At 52.2% G+C, this 19376-nt stretch overlaps 1 protein-coding gene across 10 annotated transcripts in view; it reads left to right on the forward strand.

Moving 5' to 3' along the window:
• LOC101747382 (alpha collagen LOC101747382) overlaps positions 1-19376 on the forward strand; it is a 42739-nt gene continuing 23363 nt past the window's right edge. For 8 of the 10 annotated variants that reach the window (XR_003078049.3, XM_025156090.3, XM_040649233.2 and 5 more), the window contains exons 1-5: positions 1-119; positions 15819-15966; positions 16169-16327; positions 16815-17010; positions 17380-17517. Coding sequence is in view for 9 of the 10 variants with exons in the window: in XM_025156090.3 (XP_025011858.2) it covers positions 23-119; positions 15819-15966; positions 16169-16327; positions 16815-17010; positions 17380-17517 (738 nt within the window). In the remaining variant the exon portion in view is untranslated. Of the gene's footprint in view, positions 120-9794; positions 10123-15818; positions 15967-16168; positions 16328-16814; positions 17011-17379; positions 17518-17765; positions 18156-19376 lie in introns of those variants that run through there. The other 2 variants (XM_040649234.2, XM_025156097.3) reach the window with 2 other exon arrangements.

Below are 19376 nucleotides of genomic sequence, written 5' to 3' on the forward strand. Positions count from 1 at the left end.
GGGGGCCGGGACCGGGCGCACGATGCGCTGCGGGGCGCTGGCTCTGGCGCTGCTCTGCGCGCTGCCCCTGGGAGCGGCGGGGCTGGAGCTTCCCGAGACGGGCTCGGGGCTGCAGGCAGGTAGGAAAGAAGCCTCCCCGAAAGGTGGGGATGGGATGAGGTGGGGGGATTTGGGGGGCACTCCCTTAGGGTCGCTCGCGGGCGGTGGGGATGCTCGAGGAGGAGGAGGTGTCCGCTAGGATGCACTGTTCAGCCAGCATTGCGGGCGCGGCAGCGCGGTGTGACCCTCCCGCAGCCCCGGGGCTGCCCCCGCCCCGCACCTGGGGGGGGCTCCGCTGGTCCGGGGCTGCCCCAGCGCCGCATCCCGCACCGCTGCCGGGGCTGGGAGGGGGGCTGGAGGGGGAACGTTGGGCTGCTGCCGCTGGGGAGTGGGTTTGGATGGGGGGGTCGTTGTACGGCGTGGTCTCGGAGGTACGGTGGCTCTGGGGCAGAGTGAGGTGGGGTTCTCTCTGCAGTACTGGAGCAGTCGGGTCTGTGTACGGCTCTTCTGATGTATCCCATAATATAATGCATTTGTGCATGTCGTGGTTGAAATCCCTGTCCTGGGGCTGCAGCACGTGTCCCTCCTCTCTCCCAGTGCCATGAAACTTTTGGGAACTCCAGGTTCCTTCTGTCCTGGTGGCCGCAGGATCAGCTGGCCCTGCCCAGGATGGGGGACAGCGAGGTCCTGGCACCTGGCCTATAGAGCGGGGAGCACAATCAGTTGCATGGAATGAAATTTAAGCCAAGTTTAGAAGATGGGGCTGGGACGTGTCACTGGGAGGCGCTGGGCTGTGCGGCAGATGGTGAGGACTCTGATAACAATGTAAAAGAAGACGTTTGTTCGGTAGGGATTTTGTAGGATGGCCATTGCTACGCTTGCATTGCACTGACACATGCAGGTCCTGGCCCTTGGAGGTGGCCCCATGGGGCACAGCACAAACCCTGCCCCAAATATGGGTGTTAGGCCCAGGCTGGAGCATACCAGGAACTGCTGTGTGGCCACATCACTGGGAATCTGTTTTCAAGAGGGAAAGTGCTGTTATCTCAGTGGAGCTTAACTCTGCCTGAACGTTGGCTGGGAAGCACTGCGGTGGTGCAGCTCACAGCCTGGGAACCGAATGTGAACTGCATCCCAGTGGCTGAAAGCGGAGCGAGATCCAAAGGGTGGACAAAGGCAGTGGGGACGGGAAAAGGGGAAGCTGGGTGATACTGGGCAGGGCTGTCTGAGAATGCAACCCAGAAATGAACGTGCACGATTTGCAGTTAATTAAAGCTTAGAGTCACCCAATTAAAATCTGCTTAATTAAGGGATGAGCGGCATGTGAGGAGGCAGCACTTGGCAGTGCTTCTCTCCTGAGGGCTGGTGGGAGTTGTCCTTCACTCACTGATCCTCCAGGAGATGCGATGCTCTACGATGTGAATCTGAACAAGTTCACACGTCAAAGGGCTTAAAAACCCCAAATTACCAGATCTCGTGTTGCCTGTGCATGCAGAGGTCCTCAGTTCTGCCACTATATGACATTATCCCCTCCTTTTTGCACCGTTCTCTTTAAATTCCACTGCACGGAGGAAGAGTTTCAAGGGCAGAAGCATCCTTTTCCTAAGGGGAGGGCTTTTGAGAGAAGAAATATAATGGATAGTCTGCGTGCTGCAGCTCTATGGCTGTGTAAACTGCCCCGGGGAGCTCAGCCAGATGATGTATGCACTGCGCCTGCAGGAGCATCAACACTCAGAGATGGGCTGCAGTGCCTCACCTGTGTGTGTGTGTCAAACATTGCTCAGTGCCTCGCAGCCCACCAGCACACTGCATGGGCTGACGTAGCCTCCCTCCTCCTCCTCTGGCCAAGCAGACAGCCTGCTTCTGCATGTTCAGTATATGCAACGCATATCTGTAGCATCAATCTCACAAGCCATGTGTCTGCTGGAGAGCTGTGGGGCCGATGCCCAGGCAGGGGGTGCTGGTTTGAATTCTGCTCTTGCTAGCTGCAAATGATTAAGGTTCAGCCTCCCTGCAGCACAGAGGGAGCGTTCGTTCCTTTGGGTTTGGGTTGGTTTGAGGTTGCGTGGGGAGGAAAGCTTGGGAGCTCCGTTGGGGATTGCATCCAAGGAGGGCTGTGTCCCAGCACCCTGTGTGCAGAACAGGCTCTTTGTTTACCCAACCAGATGGGGAATTTGGGGCTTCGGGAACTGCGTTAACCCTTAGCCTGGAGGTCCTTATGGGAAGGAGCACCCGGTCTGTATGGTTTGCCCATAGAGGAGCGGTGCTCTGAGTGCTGCAACAGCATTGGGAGCATTCAATCCTGGGGACCTTCATCTCCTGGGTACCCCGTGGTTCCCCATCCACCACATCCAGGGGACACGGACAGAACAGGGCTGTGGGTGGATGGGAGATGCACACAGTGGTGGCTTCCATGGTGAGCACCATTTGATTAATCACAGCTGGACTTTGGGAGCGGGTGGCTGCTCCTCCAACTCAGCAAAATTACTGTGTGTGCGTGTATATGTGTGCTTTGCTCCCTATTTTTGAACGAGCTGGGCTGGCTCCGTGCCCTTCCATCCCCTTGATGAGTGAGCATGGGGCCGTGGCTGCCAGCTGGTGGCAAAGGCACTCCTTGTCCCCAGCATCCCCTCATTGTGCGAGGGATTCATTCAACCTGCAGCCCCTGTGACAGCGCTCGGCTGAAAAGCTTTGGCCATCAACGGGGAGAAAAATGTGAGACTTAAGCATCCTCCTCCCCGCCTTTCCCACTCCAAGAACTCAAGGGAGCAACACTGGGACAAAAGAACACCTTCTGTTTAGAGCACGTCAACCTTGACAGTGCGCCTCAGTCCCACGCTGCCGGTAATTAGTGCTGTGCTAATTACTGTCTCGAGCTTTGCCCGGCTCCGCTGTGCCCACTGCTGGGGATGGAGTGCTTGTGGAGCTGTTGGGGGGGAATCTCTGCAGTGGGATTTCTGGCTGGGGAAGGCCGTGGGGCTGCGCACACAGCCCTGGCTCTCCGGGCTCCTCCTTGGGCCAGGTGTCCTTGGTGACAAAGGAGCATCCTCACGTTTCTATTTGGAGACGTTTGGTTCAGCTCCATGCTCTGGGGTTCCTCGCCCATCCGCAGTGCGTTGAGCCCCAGCAATGTGGTGAAGGAGGTTTGGTCTTCTCTCCAAAATGATTGTCCCAGGACTTGGGAGGAGGAGGCTGTAGGGTCTCTGTGATGGAGAGGTTCTTTTATTGAGGTGTAAAATGGGATTTTTTTTAGTGTAGTCAAGGTCTTTGTAAATGAGTTCATCATTTGAAAGCTGGAAGTGATTGGTAAATGAGTTGGTGAATGAGCTGGCAGACAACGGGAGATGTGTTGGAAGTGAATCTAGCCCCAGACATCAGAGCTGGCCCACAGTGTCTCCTCCACATCTTCCTGGTCTCTTTCCAACACAAAAATGCTGTTTCATCAGTTGAGATGCTGAGATTGCACACAATTTTCCCTTATAAAAAGTGTCTTCAGTTCTCCACTGAGGAAAGTGAACCAAAACGTTCCTCTTCAGGCCAACCTCAGGCAGGCTGCACTGCAGCCCATGGTATTACACGCTCGTCCCACAGTTGTGTCACCCCACTGTCACCTCCGGGTCCAGGCAGGGAACAGCTCTGTCCACCCCAGGGCTGAATGTGACCCCAGAAGGACAACGCTGAGATCCCAATATGTTCTGTCTGGGAGGAATGTCAGGATCTCCTATTTTTGATCCCAAATGTCTCAGCAAGCTGTCTGGCTATTTTTAAAGCATCACTTTTGCTGCCAGCAGGTTTTCTCTGCTCTGAGGAAAGACGGATGGCGCCGAGGCGTTTCGGTGTCTGATCACCGTGGGGCATTGAGGCACGGGTGGAGATGTTGCTCCTGGGGTGGGATTTATTATGCTTGCTGAGGTTGTTGGGCATTGGGATCCCATCCAGGCGGGGTTGGGTGAGCTCTGAGCATGTGGCAGAGGTTGCTTGTGTTATCACAGAATCATTAAGGTCGAAAAAGGCCTCTAAGATCATGAGGTCTAACTAAGAGAGAGGAGGTTTTGACTGGAAATAAGGAGGAAGTCTTTTACGCTCAGGGTGGTGAGGCACTGCATGGGTTGCCCTGAGAGGTGCGGCCCCATCCCTTTAGACAGCCAAGGTCAGAGCTGGACGGGGCTGTGAGCACTGATGGAGCCGTGGTTGTCCCTGTGCACTGCAGGGGGTGGGACCAGACGGCCTTTAAGGTCCCTTCCAACTCTTCTATGATTCTATCTTACCACAGAGACCTCTCAAAGCCCTTTGGAGTCCCGGTGTGTACTGACTCTGAGCTGTGAGATCTCTTTGCAAGACAACATGCAGCCAGCAGATGATGCTCCATTAGCTCTTCTCTTATTTTAACCTGCTAGACATGACATTCTGAAGAAGTGCTGTTCTTTCACCACCTTGCTCTGCCTCGTGCTCATGTGCTCCCTCCCCTACCTCCAGAAGTGCCAACACTTTCCCAGTACAGCATCAGCAGAGCCCTGGATGGGGATGCAGGGAGGTGTTAGTGCATGAGCATGTCCAGCAGCTGTGAGGAATGCCACACTGCGGTCCTCTCCATGGGCACTGGGTCTGGAATTTGTGATGCCTGTGGGAAATAGCCTCAGCTGGAATTTGAAATTTCTATTTTTTCTCCCAAATATGCGCTTCAGAATGAATGGCTGAGATGAATTTTTCCTTAAAAAGGAAGGTGGGAAGGCAGCCACTGGGAGTCCTGCAGCCAGGAAAGCGTTGGTGCAATGTGGGTTAGCAGTGCCCACAGAGATCAGTTTGAGGTCAGCCAAAGTATGTTTTATCCCATTTCAGCCCCTGAAGCAGAGCTGGTTCTCACCCCTGTCATCTCCAGGCTGGCGCTTCACATTTGGCATCGCTGATTCCCAGCAGCAAAGGGACACATCCATCCTTGTGACAGAGCTGGGGAACGTGGATGAGGGAGGAAGGCCACTGCTGGGGCTTTGTCTGCCCTCCTGCTGCTGAGCCCTCGTCCCTTAGGGCCGTGGTTTCAGTGGCAGCTTCCAGTATGGAGCAGGCACTGTGGTGGTACCCACACTTTGCAGGATAAGCCCTTAAGCAGCTAAACTCACTTTAAGCAATCCCCTCTTCTTGTGGGTCTTTCTAACAAGTGGATCAGGCGCCTGCCTGCCCTAAGCAGTGCTTTGAATCCTTATTAATGGTTTCATTATAATGCCTTGCTCGTGCCTTTGCTCTCCAAGTGAATGGACTTTTGGGAATACTATACCTTACGGTGAAAGTGCCGTTCATTTTCTTCCACAACTCGGCTGGTTTTAACTGTAACCTCCCATGTTGGCTGTAACAACCCCTTATGCTGACTGTATACGCTACTTAATTTGCTTAATTTTGGCCTCCCTCATGGCTGAGGCTGCTGCAGAGCCAGAGCCTGACCCAAACACTGCAGCTCTCCTGGAGGCATAAAGTGATGCCCGGAGCTGCTCCATCCCAGCAGCCTCCTCCCCCAGCCCTCCACCATGGCCATGGGACATCCATGCCGTGCAGTTTTCTGCCTCCCCTGAGCCAAACATGTGCAGATGCAGCCGTGGATCCCACCCTGCATATTTAACACACCCAGGCTGGTATTTCCGCCGTCTCCTTCTCCCCCTGCACGGCCCCTTCGCCAGGAACAGCGTCAGCCCTCGCTGTGACCTTGACCTCTGAACCTCCCAAACACGGAGCATCTGGCACACAGCTGGCTCTGCTGGTGCTTTTGGGATCTGTCTGATAGGGGGAGACCCTGAACTTGGAAGTGGCCCCGAGGGGATGGAAGGCTCACGCATCCTATCACGGTGTTCAGGAAAGGATTCCTCCAGGGAAAGGGCACCCGGTGGCTACGCTGGAAGGATTTGACTGTCATAGGGTAAGGAGGGCTCCAAACTGGCTCCAGCTGTTAGGAGTCAGACAGATCTCTGGCGTGCTCTTGGCCCCCAGCCAGGAAGCTCGACGGCAGCTCTTTTAGGGCGATTTGGAAGAGGGAATCAGCTCGTAGTGGTTAATCGTTTCCCGATGCTGCCAGCAGCCATGCTGCTGTGTGCTCCGAGCTCCAGTCCAACCCAATGGCATGACTGCCCCCCACCAACGTGTGAGATAGGAGAAAGAAGTTGCCCCTCTTTCTTGGCTGGATATATGGATGATCCATCCCTCTGCACGGTCATGCAGGACCTGAGCATCTCTTAGGAGCTTCTCTTTCAGACCATAGAGTCACAGAATCACCAAGGTTGTGTTTTCCACGCTTTTCTCTACAGCTGTGAGACTCAGGAAGGCAAACTAAAGAGAGACCCAGAGATCTTCACGTGTCTGGTAGCTGAACATCAACTTAATGTCTGTGCCATAAAGTTCTGTTGTCTACCAAGACCAGATCTCCAGAGGAAAGCAGCATGTCCAATGCCCCACATCTACACTGTGCAAGTTTTGCATTTTCATAGAATCACAGAATGGCCTGGGTTGAGAAGGATCACAATGATCATCCAGTTCCAACCCCCTGCTATGTGCAGGGTCGCCAACCAGCAGACCAGGCCGCCCAGAGCCACATCCAGCCTGGCCTTGAATGCCTGCAGGGATGGGGCATCCACAGCCTCCTTGGGCAACCTGTTCAGTGCGTCACCACCCTTTTTCTGCTTTGAATTCCAGTGCACAGAATGTGCTCCATGTTCAGAGCATTAATGTCCTCCAGAGCATTTTTTTCTGACTTAGTGTTATTGTTAATGCATCCATTTGTGTGATCAGGAGATTTACGTCCATTGGGCAGCTCAGCACTTGGGAAGCCTTTCTCCAGTACCACTGCATGTTTCAGAGGTGCTGGAGGCATTGTGGTGCATGCAGGTGGCCCCGGTAGCAATGGCTGGAGAGAAGAGTGGGCTCTTGAAATGCAGAAATAGGGAACTTTAGAAAGAAGAGGCATTTGAACCTGATTTTCCCACATTTTATAGCCGTGTTCTGGTCTAGGGGACATGGCAGGAGGTGAATGGCTCCAATGGTTCACATACCTGAGATTTGGCCCTCTATTTTTCAGATTTTATGTTGAATGTTTTTATGTTGAGTATTTGGGGCTGAGCTGACTCCTCACAGCACTTATTTTGCCAGAGGTTTGTTGGGAGAGGCACAGCAGCTCAAGCCAAGTCAAACTTTTACATGATTTTTACTTTGCTTCACTTCCAAGCCATTAAAAAAAAAAAAAAAATCAGAAGAAGGAAAATCAGTTCTTCGCATAGCTCTGACAGAGCACTGAAATGCATTACAAAGGCTGGAAGCACTGCTGCAAGCCCAGCATGAGTGATTGCTGCAGCAATCCAGGACGTGTCATCAGCTTGCTGGAAAGCATGCTCACCCCGTTAGCAGGGGGCTGTGTTTGCAGCAATTCACACGTTGCTCTGCAGATAAATCTAGCAGGTGCTGCTGGAGTTAGACAGGAATATGGTGTGCTCTGCCCTTAGGAGAGACAGGTGCAGAGAGAGAGAGCGCATCCGGTGGTGTTTGCAGCACCTCAGCAAGGAGGTTGTTCTGCCTCCATTGGGTTGCTCCTTATTAGGGCCTGGGGAGCTCCCAGGTGAGGTGTGGGGAAGAATTTGGACATGTAGGGCCAGTGGGAGCTCTGCTCCTTGGTTCCTCTCCTCCCTTATAGGATCGCAGAATGGTTGGTGTTGGAAGGGAACCTTAAAGGCCATCTGGTCCAACTCCCTGCAGTGAACACCCACAGCTCTGTCAAGTGGCAGGGCAGTTGGATGGACTTCCCACTTCATGAAGCTGGGGAGAAGCCAGTCTGGGTTAGAGGAGAAGCAGGCTTTGGGTTAAAGGAGCTCTGGTGCCTTCCAACCCATACATGTCTAAAAGGGTGGTGATTTGGGTGGTCCTCATCACGAAATAGTCCAATTCTAGACTATGTCATACTGGAAGTGATCTGTAAGTGACGTGGAACAGAGCTGCAGTGAAGTGTTTGCTCTCGGGGTTATCAAATGGGATGTGATACACTAAAACAGAAGACTAAAACAGAGAAAAAATAAGTTTGGGATGTTCTTCAGGTTGGCCTCCCCCAGGTAAATAACAGTGAAGTTGAGGGAGGGTGGGTTTGGGGATTTGCCTCAGTGGGCTGTGGTGGACCCGAAATGGGGCTTCTGGTGAAGGTTTTGTGTGCTTTGGAAAGAGAGTTTTTGTTTTCTTTTTTTGGAACTGCACTGATATCTCAGGTTTAAACACAAAGTCTCCCTTTCATTGTCAAAACAGCCGTCTATGACTGACAATGCACAGAATATAGAAGAAACCGAAACATGAAAGGGGTGAATCGCCCACAGAGACAAAGCCCTGCATGAGGCTGACTCAAAATGACTCAGCCTTTTACTTTCTTGTAGCAAGATCAGGAAAGTTTTCTACATGACACCAACTTCTTTCCAGCAATTTCATTCAACCCTGAGACCGACCCCTCATCTGACGAGCAATGAAGGGTCGAAATCTGCCACCTACAGAGCCCCTCTGGTCCAGGTTATGGCCATGGTGAGCTGTGGCCAGGCTCAGGACCTCGGACAGCCGCGGTGGATGGGAGAGTCATGATGAATGAGGGCACTCAGCACAGTTTGGGGCATGCTTGGATAGCATGCACGCATTGCCATTCCCCAGCTGGAGCGTGGCCATGAGCCTTACAGACACCCGCAGGGTCCAAATGTACCAACGGGGAAGCTGTGTTGCAGAAGGGAGTGTAAAGAATTTGGAGGAGCATTTGAGAGTTTGGTAAAGGTTGAAACGTCAACAATTCAATGGTTTGTGCAGGAAAATTGGCAGCCGTGGGTGTAGAATGAATCACAGATGTGCACATGTTTTGCCCGAGGTGTAAAGCGGAGTGCTTTTTGGCTGTGAAATGTCAGCTTGTTAGCCTGGGAAGCGCTCCTTTTCTGTAATTCTTTTTCCCCTTTTTTTCTTTTCCTCTGTATTGCTGTGAGCGATGTTGCAGGGAGCAGGGTGGAAGGGCTGCTCCTGTCTGCCCAGCATCCCTCCCCTTCCTCTCCCTTTTCTGAAGATCCCCCAGGCCAGAGGATGCACAGGGCCAGGAACATTTGTCCCCATCAGATGAAGGTCAAGAGGCCGGTGCTTTGGGGGGAGCTCCACTGTCTCCAGAGTGAACAACTGCAGCCTGATGTGGCCATGTCTCAGCAGAGATGAGCCATGTGCTGACCTGCAGCCATTCTTTTCAAGGGGAAAATTAGCTGTGCTGAACGAAGACGTGGCTGGGAACATCTCCCCACGCTAGGACAGGTTTGGACAGATGCAGCAGCTTCGCCAGATGCTTGTGCAACAGCAGATCTCCCACGTTAGACCCCATGCAGGTGGGATCTGTTTTCTCTGCCTTGGTCCCCTGCAAACTCCAGCTTTGTTGGGCAGTTTGCTGGGAAGTCCTCCAGCCTCACTTGTCAGTGTTGGAACGGTGAATCCTCATCAGCTGAAATGGGTCTGAGTGTGTCTGTGTGTGGCAGGGCTGCAGGGATCACACGGTGTGAGAGCATGGCATGCCCAGAGTGGGATCCCTGTTCTGGATCCGTGGCAGGGAGGTGGCAGTGCCCTGAGCCAAGCCTTTGTAGTTGCAAATCTGATCACATCCCAGTGAAGTCATTGGCTCTTATCACAGTTGTAAAATTGTGCTATCTCCCTCTATTGCCTTTTACAGCTGCCTTCTGGGTCCTTGATAAAGCACATTGGGCTGAGCACAGGGAGCCCTAGGAAAGAGGCAATGACCATGGCCTGCAGAGGGGAATGCTCAAGCATTGGGCTCTTTAATGAGTAGAGAATGTTCTTTCTCCATCTGGCTAAAGAAACACAAATGCCACTACTGCTGTCTAAAAAGTTGATGATGTGCACAAGGAGAGTTAGCACCTCATTGCTGCCCATCAGGCATGCCTGGTAAAGCACACAAATAATGAAGGCCAAGGAAAGAGGCTTTCAGGGCATCTTTGGTTGCATGGAGGTTGCCCCTTTGCCTGCTCTTCTCCAGCCCTGCTGAAGACTCCTGCACGTTGCATCTGCTGGCAGCAGTCTGAGGGGAACATCAGTCAGGTTAGAATAAATGTTTCTGATATTTTATTTATTATTTTGGGTTGCAATGAAGACGGTAGTCATTGGTTTGGTCAAGGCAAGGACTGAACAGTAGGGCAGTTGGGGTTAAAAGCTGCAATGTTGACTGCTGTGCATGAGGTGCAGGAGATCTCTGCTTAGCACAGAAGGTCTGGAGTGAGTGGGGAGCACAGGCATAGGAGAAGATGACAAAGACCTTTTAAGAATTTCTCTGGATCTGAATTAGCTTGGAAAAATGAAAAACCCTCTTTGGATAGGGTTTGCATATGTGCATATGTTGCCCTTATTGCAGCAGGTGTACTCTTGTGTTGAGGATAACACCATCCCTACTCCTGTGTTGGGCTGTGCAATGCTTGTTAGTGCAGGCTGCATGAGATAGAGTTTACCAGAGCCCTCTATTCATGCAGGCTGTGCAGATTTGCTCTTGTTCCCTCCTGCTGCTACCTCTACCAGAACAGAGAAGCTTTTGGTGCCATGGTCTGACCCAACAGGGCAGCATGGTGCCGGGACTCACAGCCCCAGGGCTGGGTGCACAAAGCAGCTTTCAGCACAGTGCTGTTCCTCTCTTGCAGGTCTCTGTTCTTTGATTAGAACCTGGAGAACTAGAGTGGCAGGGATCGCATCCAACGCGCGCTCCATGGCAGTGTGACAGATGGCTGCTGGCACGAGATCAGACCCTTCCTGCTGCCTTTCAGCAGTGACTAACAGCTGGGTGTGCCGCCTTGGGTCTGCCGTGCCTTGCACATCTCCTGTGTTCTCGGGTTGAAGGTTCAGTTTTGGCCTCGGATGACGTTAGGCAGAAGTTTAAAAGCGTTGTTAGATTAAACTTAATGAACTGTTTCATCACCAATGGGAGGAGAAAAGGAGTTCAGGGGCAGCACCTGCTTTGGGGCTCTCACTGAGCCCTCCTTTGTTGAAATGAGGGATTCTCAGTTTGGGCCTGGATGCACTGATTTTGATGTTCTCAGGTTGTTCTCTCTCCCAAATGCGCATGCCTGCAGCAGAGGATAATGCTAGCCTGACTGCTCCCCTTGCTCCTCGAGACACTTTCAACACTGTTGAAATAATAGCTCAGGTTGAACTCTGCCAGGCTTTCAAATGACTAACCCGGCACACTGGGAAGTTAGGCTGGAGTTGTTTGTGAAGATCAACTTCTAATGGAGAAGGAGGGGACGGAGGCATTCCAAAAGTAGGTGCTGCCCATCAAACTGCTGCTTCCACCCCAAACTCTGCAATTGCATTTATTTTTGCAAGAGGAGATGTCCACCATCATTGCTTCTCTGCGGTGTGTGTGTATCGACACCTCCCAGCTCTATATAACAGAGGGAGACCTTTGGGACATGAGCCACTGGAGGGCAATAGTTTCATAGAATCACAGAATGGCCTGGGTTGAAAAGGACCACAATGATCATCCAGTTCCAACCCCCTGCTATGTGCAGGGTCGCCAACCACCAGACCAGGCTGCCCAGAGCCACATCCAGCCTGACCTTGAATGCCTCCAGGGATTGGGGCATCCACAACCTCCTTGGGCAAGAACATTAGCTCCTAGTTTGCAGCACTCGTTACTTTACTTTGGCAATGAAGCAACAAAGAGAAACTTCTTTATGAGCAACAGCGAGGGCCAACATTTTTGGGACTTGTCCCCACTTGCTGTCACAGAAGTTTTACTGGAATGTGTTTTACATCTTTTTAAGTTAATCCCACCAAATTCTCTGCGTAAATGTTGTAGACTGCTCATATCTGGTTTATGCTGACTCACTGCAGTTCTGTAATTAAGTTTAATTGCTATAAGGTAAACCTGAACTGATTGAAGGATGGCTGTGAGGGGATTTGTACAGGTTTAAATGCAACCCATTTAAAAATCCCCTTCCAGCTAAAGCTATTAAGCCCTGACTGTAGATAAAACATCAGTTCCACGGTGTTTATTGGGAAGGATACACGGAGAATGAGCTGTGCAGGGTTGAGGTGAATTGTAGCAGCCCAGGGCAATTTCCTAGGGGCCAGGAGCTTCACTTTGAGGTCAGTGCTCAGGAAGGAGATGGTTGAGGAGCTGGATGAGATGGAATTGTAGAATCACAGGATAACTTGTGTTGGAAGGCAACCTACAGCCCCCCACCCCAACCTGTTCCGTGGGCTGGTTGCCCCCCACCAGATCAGGCGGCCCAAGGCCCCATCCAGCCTGGCCTCCTTTCCCTTGTGGCCAATGTGTCCTCACTCAGGGTCACCCTGTGCTCCCAGCAGCCCCTCCTCCTCCCCAGGCGCTGTCCCCAGAAGCCCCATCCCCATCCCTCTGCAGACCCCGGCACAAAGCAGCAGCAGTGTGCCATGTGTTGGATGCCCGCCCGTGCTCAGCTTTTCCTGTCTGAACAATGTGTGCAGGAGGCTTTTCTTCCGAGAAGGTTTCGCTCCCCTGATGTTTTCTGTCCTCTCCATGGGTGGTTAGAGGCATTCACTCCTCCCAGGAGCAACGTGCTCTTTCTTTCTCTTCCTGCCTTGGCTCTGTCCCCTCCAACTTGCAGCCACTGAGTCACAACCAAATTCTCTTTGCTCCCCTGAGCAGGGAGGGGAAGGTTTAAGTCCTGTTGCATAACCCTATGAGTGGACACACACCACCGTCAGCATAAACCTTTCTCCCATGGCTTGTGTTGCACTTAAAAAGAAATTATTGGGCAAACAGGGTACTGGAAATGGTAAGAAACCAGTGTGGTGCAGAATGGATGGCTGCCCTGGATGCTTTTGATAGTACAAATAATGCTAGGGTAGAGAGAGATGGGAAGAGTTACCAAAGGGCTGGCATCCTGTGGATATTGCAGAGGTGTCCTTGTCCACCCACAGTGGGCAGTCAGCAAGCAAGTCCAAAGAAATGCAAAGATGCCATTCTGTTTGTGTTTTCTCATTGGTTGGGTTGGTTTGTGGTTGTTTGTTTTTTTTCCCCACCATTGCTATAGCATTCAGTGTTTCACAAGGTCAACTATATGTGGGCTTTTAGGAAGTAGAGGGCATCAATGCCTGTGTGTGTGGACATGGGAGATCTGTATGGCACTGGGACCAAGCAGGTAGGTGAGGGCTCACTCCAGCCCAGCAGTGTGTGCGCCATGCACAGCCCTGCTCTGGTCACAGCTCCAGCACAGGCAGTTTGCTCTGAAGAGCAAAACAGAAATGCCAACCAGTGGAGGAGTACTGGGAGGGCCGCCTGGCTTCGAGCCCTTGGTTATGGGCTGTGTGTGTGCCAGGGTGGTGGTGTTGGTGGTGAGAGGGGCCAGGAAAGCCTTGTCCTGGCACAAACACCTCTTCTTCCATCATTTAATGCATCACTTCCATTTCCATTTAGTTTTATTATTAAGTTTTAGTGGTGATGTGCAAGTTTCTCCAACTCAGAGTTTGGAAAGGCTGCAGAAGTGCACGGACTGTGAGCCTACACGGACTTTTAGTGCAGTATTTCCATAAGGCACTCAGAAACTGGAGAGAAGATCCATGGGGCTGTGTACTCTGTGCCCCAGCCAACAAGCAGAGGGCTGTCTGCAGGCCTCGTCCAGCTCTGTCCCTTCACATCCCAAGCAGCGGTGCCACGTCCTGAGGAAGTGATTGACTCTGACAGATCCTATGATGAGTTCTCCCAGGGCTCCAATTATGTTTTCCAACATTTAGCATCATCTCTTTTTCCCCTCACTCCCCCTCCTTCGGGAGAGCTTCAATCTGAGCAGAAGCTCTGTGTGCATGCAGATGGGCCAAGAAGGGATGGGTGTTCTGACTTCTGCCACCTGTGCTGCAGCACTGGGATGGGATGGGATGGGACGGGACGGGATGGGACGGGATGGGACAGGACAGGACATGAGGGGCCCTGAGAGCACCAATGGGCCCTAATGACCCCGAGCAGCCTCACCTGGGACCTCCACCCACAGCCTCTGCCCCATTTAAGAGCAACGCTGGCAAAGCAGAGGGCGCTCATCTTCAGCCCTGCCTGAAGCTTTGCCTTGGTGTTGTCCACTGTGTTCCTTGATAGACCAAAGCATGCTCTGGGTTTCCTGTTTCTCATCTTGTTCTTGGGGGGGTTTATCTGTCTGGGGGCAAAAGAATGAGGAAAGCCCTGTGTTGAAGACAGTGGTGCAGGTGCATTGGTAAAGTCCGTGGTACCAACCAGTGCTGGGGTGCATACAGAACTTTTGCCTTGGTCTCCTCACCTTGCCATCCTAGGTATGCTCGTGCTTAATATTGGGGATGGAGTTTGTTTGTAACTTCTTAGAGTGTTTCCATGTGTTTCTTTTCAAGTGGTTTCATTTTGTAGAAGGGATGTGTGCTTTTCTGGAGGTTTACATTTCAGTTTTGCAACCACTTCTTCAAGTGCACTCATATGAGGGCAGGGAAAGTGGTGCTGGTCCTGGGCACACCTCTGGGCTGTGCTGTGTGATCCAAGGAGTGTAATGCAAAGAGAGGAAAAACAAACCTGCTTGGAAACACAGAGCGAGTCCATGACGTTCCCATAAGGAGCAGAAAGCCTGCAGTGCCAGGATGGGATTGACCCCGGGTTAGTTGTGGGGAGAAGCTGCAAACAGAGGCTTTGGTGCTGAGGCTTTGCTGCTCTTTCTTTAGGAAGGCACGTGCTTCACTTCGCCCTGTGTGTTTTCATGGAATGTGGTTAACATCCATCACGTGCTCAAGTCATGCGTTAAGCCCGTGCCCTCCCTGGGAAAGTTTGCATTTAGCCATGCTGTGTATTGTAGTGAATCCTCAGCTGTGGTTTGTGTGGGGCAGCCATTTGTCTAACAGCATCCCCTGCTTTCACTCTGATCCCCCTGTAACCTGCAGGGGTGAGGGCCTGGGGATGGAGCACACAGCCCTTGGTGCACCCGCACCCACGGGGAGGAATGGGAAAGGAGCAATATCCCCATCCTTTTTCCTCTCTCTCTCAGCTGTGTTTGGTCCCAGGTTAATTCCCAGCACTACCCACAAGCACCACGTTTGGCACAGATGAGCTCTTTTGATCTGGCACCACTCTGGGGTCCATAGCTGCTGTCTCCATGGAGCTCAGCCCTGCAGTCTTGCTGGTCTGAAGGCGTTGTGGCGTTCCCAACTTCTCAGCTACTGGGAAATGGGTCTGTGTGATGCACAGCTCCCAGCAGAGCGTAGCTCTTGAAATATCTACAAGCTGTGCTCTGGGCAGAGGGTGCCCTGCAGCCTGGCCAGCGCAGCTGCCTTTCTAGGGGATGCAGTAGGGTAATTTCTCTCCCTGCTACAATTCTGTATTGAAAGTGGGCAAACCTCAGCAAGGGAAGTTGGGCAACGACTGAGCAGCTTTCCAGCTGAGCTGGGACCTGTGTTTTAGGACACGTGCGTCCCACGCTCTGCTTCACAGTGCCCAACTCTATTTTCATACAGGTACTGCTGGGATGGGAATGGCTCTCTGTGGTTGTGGGGCGCTGCTCTCAGAAGGCACTTTCCATTTCAGACGTGTCACCTGGCTGCTGCTGATATTCTCGGTGCTGTTGGCTCAATCTGTGAGCTTTCAGTGCCCCCAGATTGTATTTTCATCCTTGATGAGGTTTCAGCTGCGTCGCCCCTCCCAGTAAGAAGAATGAAGTGAGCAGAGTGAGGGCGGCTCAGCTGCTGACCTCTTCTCCTCTCTTCTCCTCTCTTCTCCTCTCTTCTCCTCTCTTCTCCTCTCTTCTCCTCTCATGCAGATGAAGTGAACCTGCTGGACAAAGTGACTTCCCATGCCCAGGACCTCAGCAACGTTTCCTTCAGCTACGACGAGGCCAACTGCAGCACATTGCAGATCGGGCAGTACTCCACCCTCAGCATTCCTACCCAGGAGGTGTTTGGGGACAGGTGGGTGCTGAGATTGCACCTCAGACAGAGGCGTTAAGGTTATATGGACAGTGCTTTGTGTCCTGGCTGCTCCTCACCAGGTATCCAACCTTACAGCCTGAAGGACTGTTTGCTTTTGGGTTTTCTTATTCCTTGTTCTCGCTGAGTTCATTTGTACTGTGAGTCATTTTATGCTGCAAGATGCCATACTTCTTTCTCCCAGGTTTGCAGATGAGCTGAGTGTGCTGATGAAGCTCAGGTACTCCCTGCAGGAGGACACCAGCCTGGTGACCATCCTGAGCCACCGGAGCCACGTGCTCTTCCAGATCCGGGTTAGCCCACATGGCTTGGTCTTTGTCACCACGAGGAAGAGGCACTATGAGTAAGTGACACTTAGGGGCTGTTTGCTGCTGCATCTGCTCCTCCTGGGCCATCCCTGCTCTGCTGGAACCAAGCCAGCCTGCCCACAGCACTGATGTCCTGGTAGGGGATGCCCTGGGTCTGTGCTGCTTTGGTAGCCTGCAGTTTGCCCGGCAGAAAGACTGGGGATAAGCCAAGGTGCGAGAGAAACAAATAGCAATAATTTCCAAGATACCACCAATTTCCCATAGTTTTCAAGACACAAATAGCAATAATTTTCAAAACATCATTTTTTTTCACTGAGGCTTCCAAATCCATTGGAAACCTCCATTTCCCCTAAGCTGGAAGTGCTTATTTGTAACAACAGCTTTGCTTTCTCTTGTACCATTCTTAGCATCCACGCTAAGGATGGAGGAGCCCTGGGAGCTGGTAAGGGTGATGCCTCATCTTGCACTGTGTAGGACCCAAGTTTAATGTTCTACCTCTTCCCTTCCCTCTGGGTGATGCAGGTTCCCTGTTTCCCTGCTCAGTGATGGGCGCTGGCACCGAATTGCTCTCAGCATCTCCCAGGAGAGCCTGGAGCTGCACGTGGACTGTCGGCTGGTGGAGAGAGCCAGCTGGCCTGGCTACCTGGGGATGGGTGTGGGCACCGAGGGGCTGCTCGTCATCGGAGGTCTGGTGGAGTCCTTTGAGATCCCCTTTGAGGTGAGGTCTGGGCAGGGCTGCGTACGGGGATGGGGTTTGCTTTATCTACATGAAGTGTGGCTTCGCCTCCATCTGAAGGAGTCATAGAATCGTTTGAGTTGGAAGGGACCTATAAGGGCCATCTGGTCCCACTCCCTGCAGTGCACAGGGATACCCACAGCTCCGTCGGTGCTCACAGCCCTGTCCAGCCTAGCTGGGGAGTCGCTTTGCAGTTGATGTGCTGTGGATTTGGTGGGGAGCTCGTTGATGCTGACTACCCACCCCACCCTGCAAGAAGCCCCTGTCTGCAGGATGCTGGCAGCTCCACGGGCTTTCCCCTCTCCTCTGGAGGAAGCACTCAGGTAAATCTCCATTTGCCTTTCCCCACAGGGTGCTCTGCAGCAGCTGACCTTTGTGATGGGGGATGCAGCAGCAGCCGGTGAGCACTGCCGCAGCCACACCGTGACATGTGTGCGCTCCTCTGGCCTCAGTCCTCCTCCGAGGGACCACTCTGCAGCATGGCCAGAGGTGTGGGGCAGCTGGCAAACTGGGAGCTAACACAGCCTGGAAGGAGCTGGGCTCCTGCTGTGGGCGGAGATGCTGGAAGCTCGTGGTGGTGGTGGTCAGCACGTGGGATGGAGGCTGTCCCTTGATGTCATAGTTGGGTTTGGTGCAAAGGGGAGGATGAGGCAGAGGAAGAGTTTCTGAGCCAAAGCAAGCCTGGGTGTGTGCACGGCTGTGTGTGCCATGTGTGAAACTCAGGGAAATTCAGAGCAGCTGTGGAGTAATGCAGCTGGAGCTCTGCTGTAGTAGTGGGGGGAAAGCTGTCACCAGGAGCTGGGCATCGCTTTGAAGTTCTTGCTCATGCAGCAAGATTGCTGCATTGCATCATCCTTTCAGATGTTCTATTCTTCTGTGTTGTCAGCATTGGTGGAAAATTGAATATTAGCCTACTCAGTAATCTTTTCAGAAGTACATTGGCCCCCATCAGTCACACAGTTGATCTCCAAGGACACAGTTGCACCCAGGCTGTCCTCAGGACTCTGCCCAGGGAGAGCCCTCACCTTCTGGCCAGGTTCTGAACTCAGCACCCGCGTTGTCTCTCTTTCTCTCCAATTATGCAGGTGCCAAAACAAACCAGTGAGATCCAGGACTCATCAGCTCAGGTACAGCTCTGCACTGCAGGAGCGTTGTGCAGAGAATGTCCCTCTGCATTACCCTCCTGGTGTCTCACCCTATTTCTTGGTTTCATTTGGGATTTCTAGCCATGGTTTGTTGTCCAATTTCATGCAAGCAGACATCCTGAGAGGGAAGCCTGCCAGCAAATGCAGACTGGGATTTTTTTTTTGTATGACTGAGCAATGAGGAGTGCTCTGTATATCCCTCCCAGGCACTGCCATTGAGCACTTAGGGATGGTTTGTGTTCCCGTTCTGATGGATGGGATGCTGCTGCCCCATTGCAGGGGAAGGCCAACGGTATCCTGGGTTTGGGATGAGTTTTGTTTTGGAGCACTTAATCAGAACCAGAGATGCCTCCGGATCGTCGATGCTTGGATTCATTGAAAGAAAAAGTGCACTACTAAGATGTTACAGTGTGAAATAATGAAGAGCAGAGCAGGGATGTCCAACGCTGTGCTTTGGAGTTACGCTTTCTATACCTTTGTTCACTCAGAAGTAAATAAGTATACCAATAAGCTCCAAATCCCTAATTAGGGCTGATTAAAAATGGAGGGCTCTAGTGAGAGTGGAAGACAATGTGAGTGGGTGAAGGCAGTAGATGTGCTGTGTGTGAGCGTTTCCAGGTTGGACTTGGCTCTGCTGTCAGAGCTTTGTGAGAGGCTGGTGGTTGTTGCTCGTATCAAGACACGTTTCAGAGCACAAAGCAAATCACAGCGTGGTGCTTGTGATGGTTGGGAATAGCTCATAGGTAGAGAGGAGGGGACAAATCTTGTCTTGCAAATGAGGCTCACTTAGGAGGAAGTCTGCTCTTGGTTTTCAGCCTTCCTGAGACTGAGTGATCCCCTGGAAGAGCCTTCTGGGAGACGATGGTTGAATGCATTGGGAAGAAAATAGTTTGGTATTGTCTTTCTTTGATCGTGAGCTTGTAAATTGCGTTGTACCTTTGTCTGCTGGATGGAAAAGGCTTCTATTCATATGCTTTCTGGTAAGGTGTGAAGCTTTGAATTACGCTCTGCCTGGTCTGACCTTGCAGAAAATGAGGGCGATGTGGTGCAGTGGTGTCTGCACTCCTGAGGATGGCCATGCCCCGTGCTGAGCTTTGACCTGCTTGCTGCTCGCCGAGTGAATCTTCTTTCTGGATGGTGGCATCCATCCATACCAAGCAAACTGACATCACATCGACACCATTATCTGTGTCAGCAAAATGC

The sequence above is a fragment of the Gallus gallus genome, chromosome 17, assembly GCF_016699485.2.
Source record: "Gallus gallus isolate bGalGal1 chromosome 17, bGalGal1.mat.broiler.GRCg7b, whole genome shotgun sequence".
Taxonomy (NCBI): Eukaryota; Metazoa; Chordata; class Aves; order Galliformes; family Phasianidae; genus Gallus; species Gallus gallus.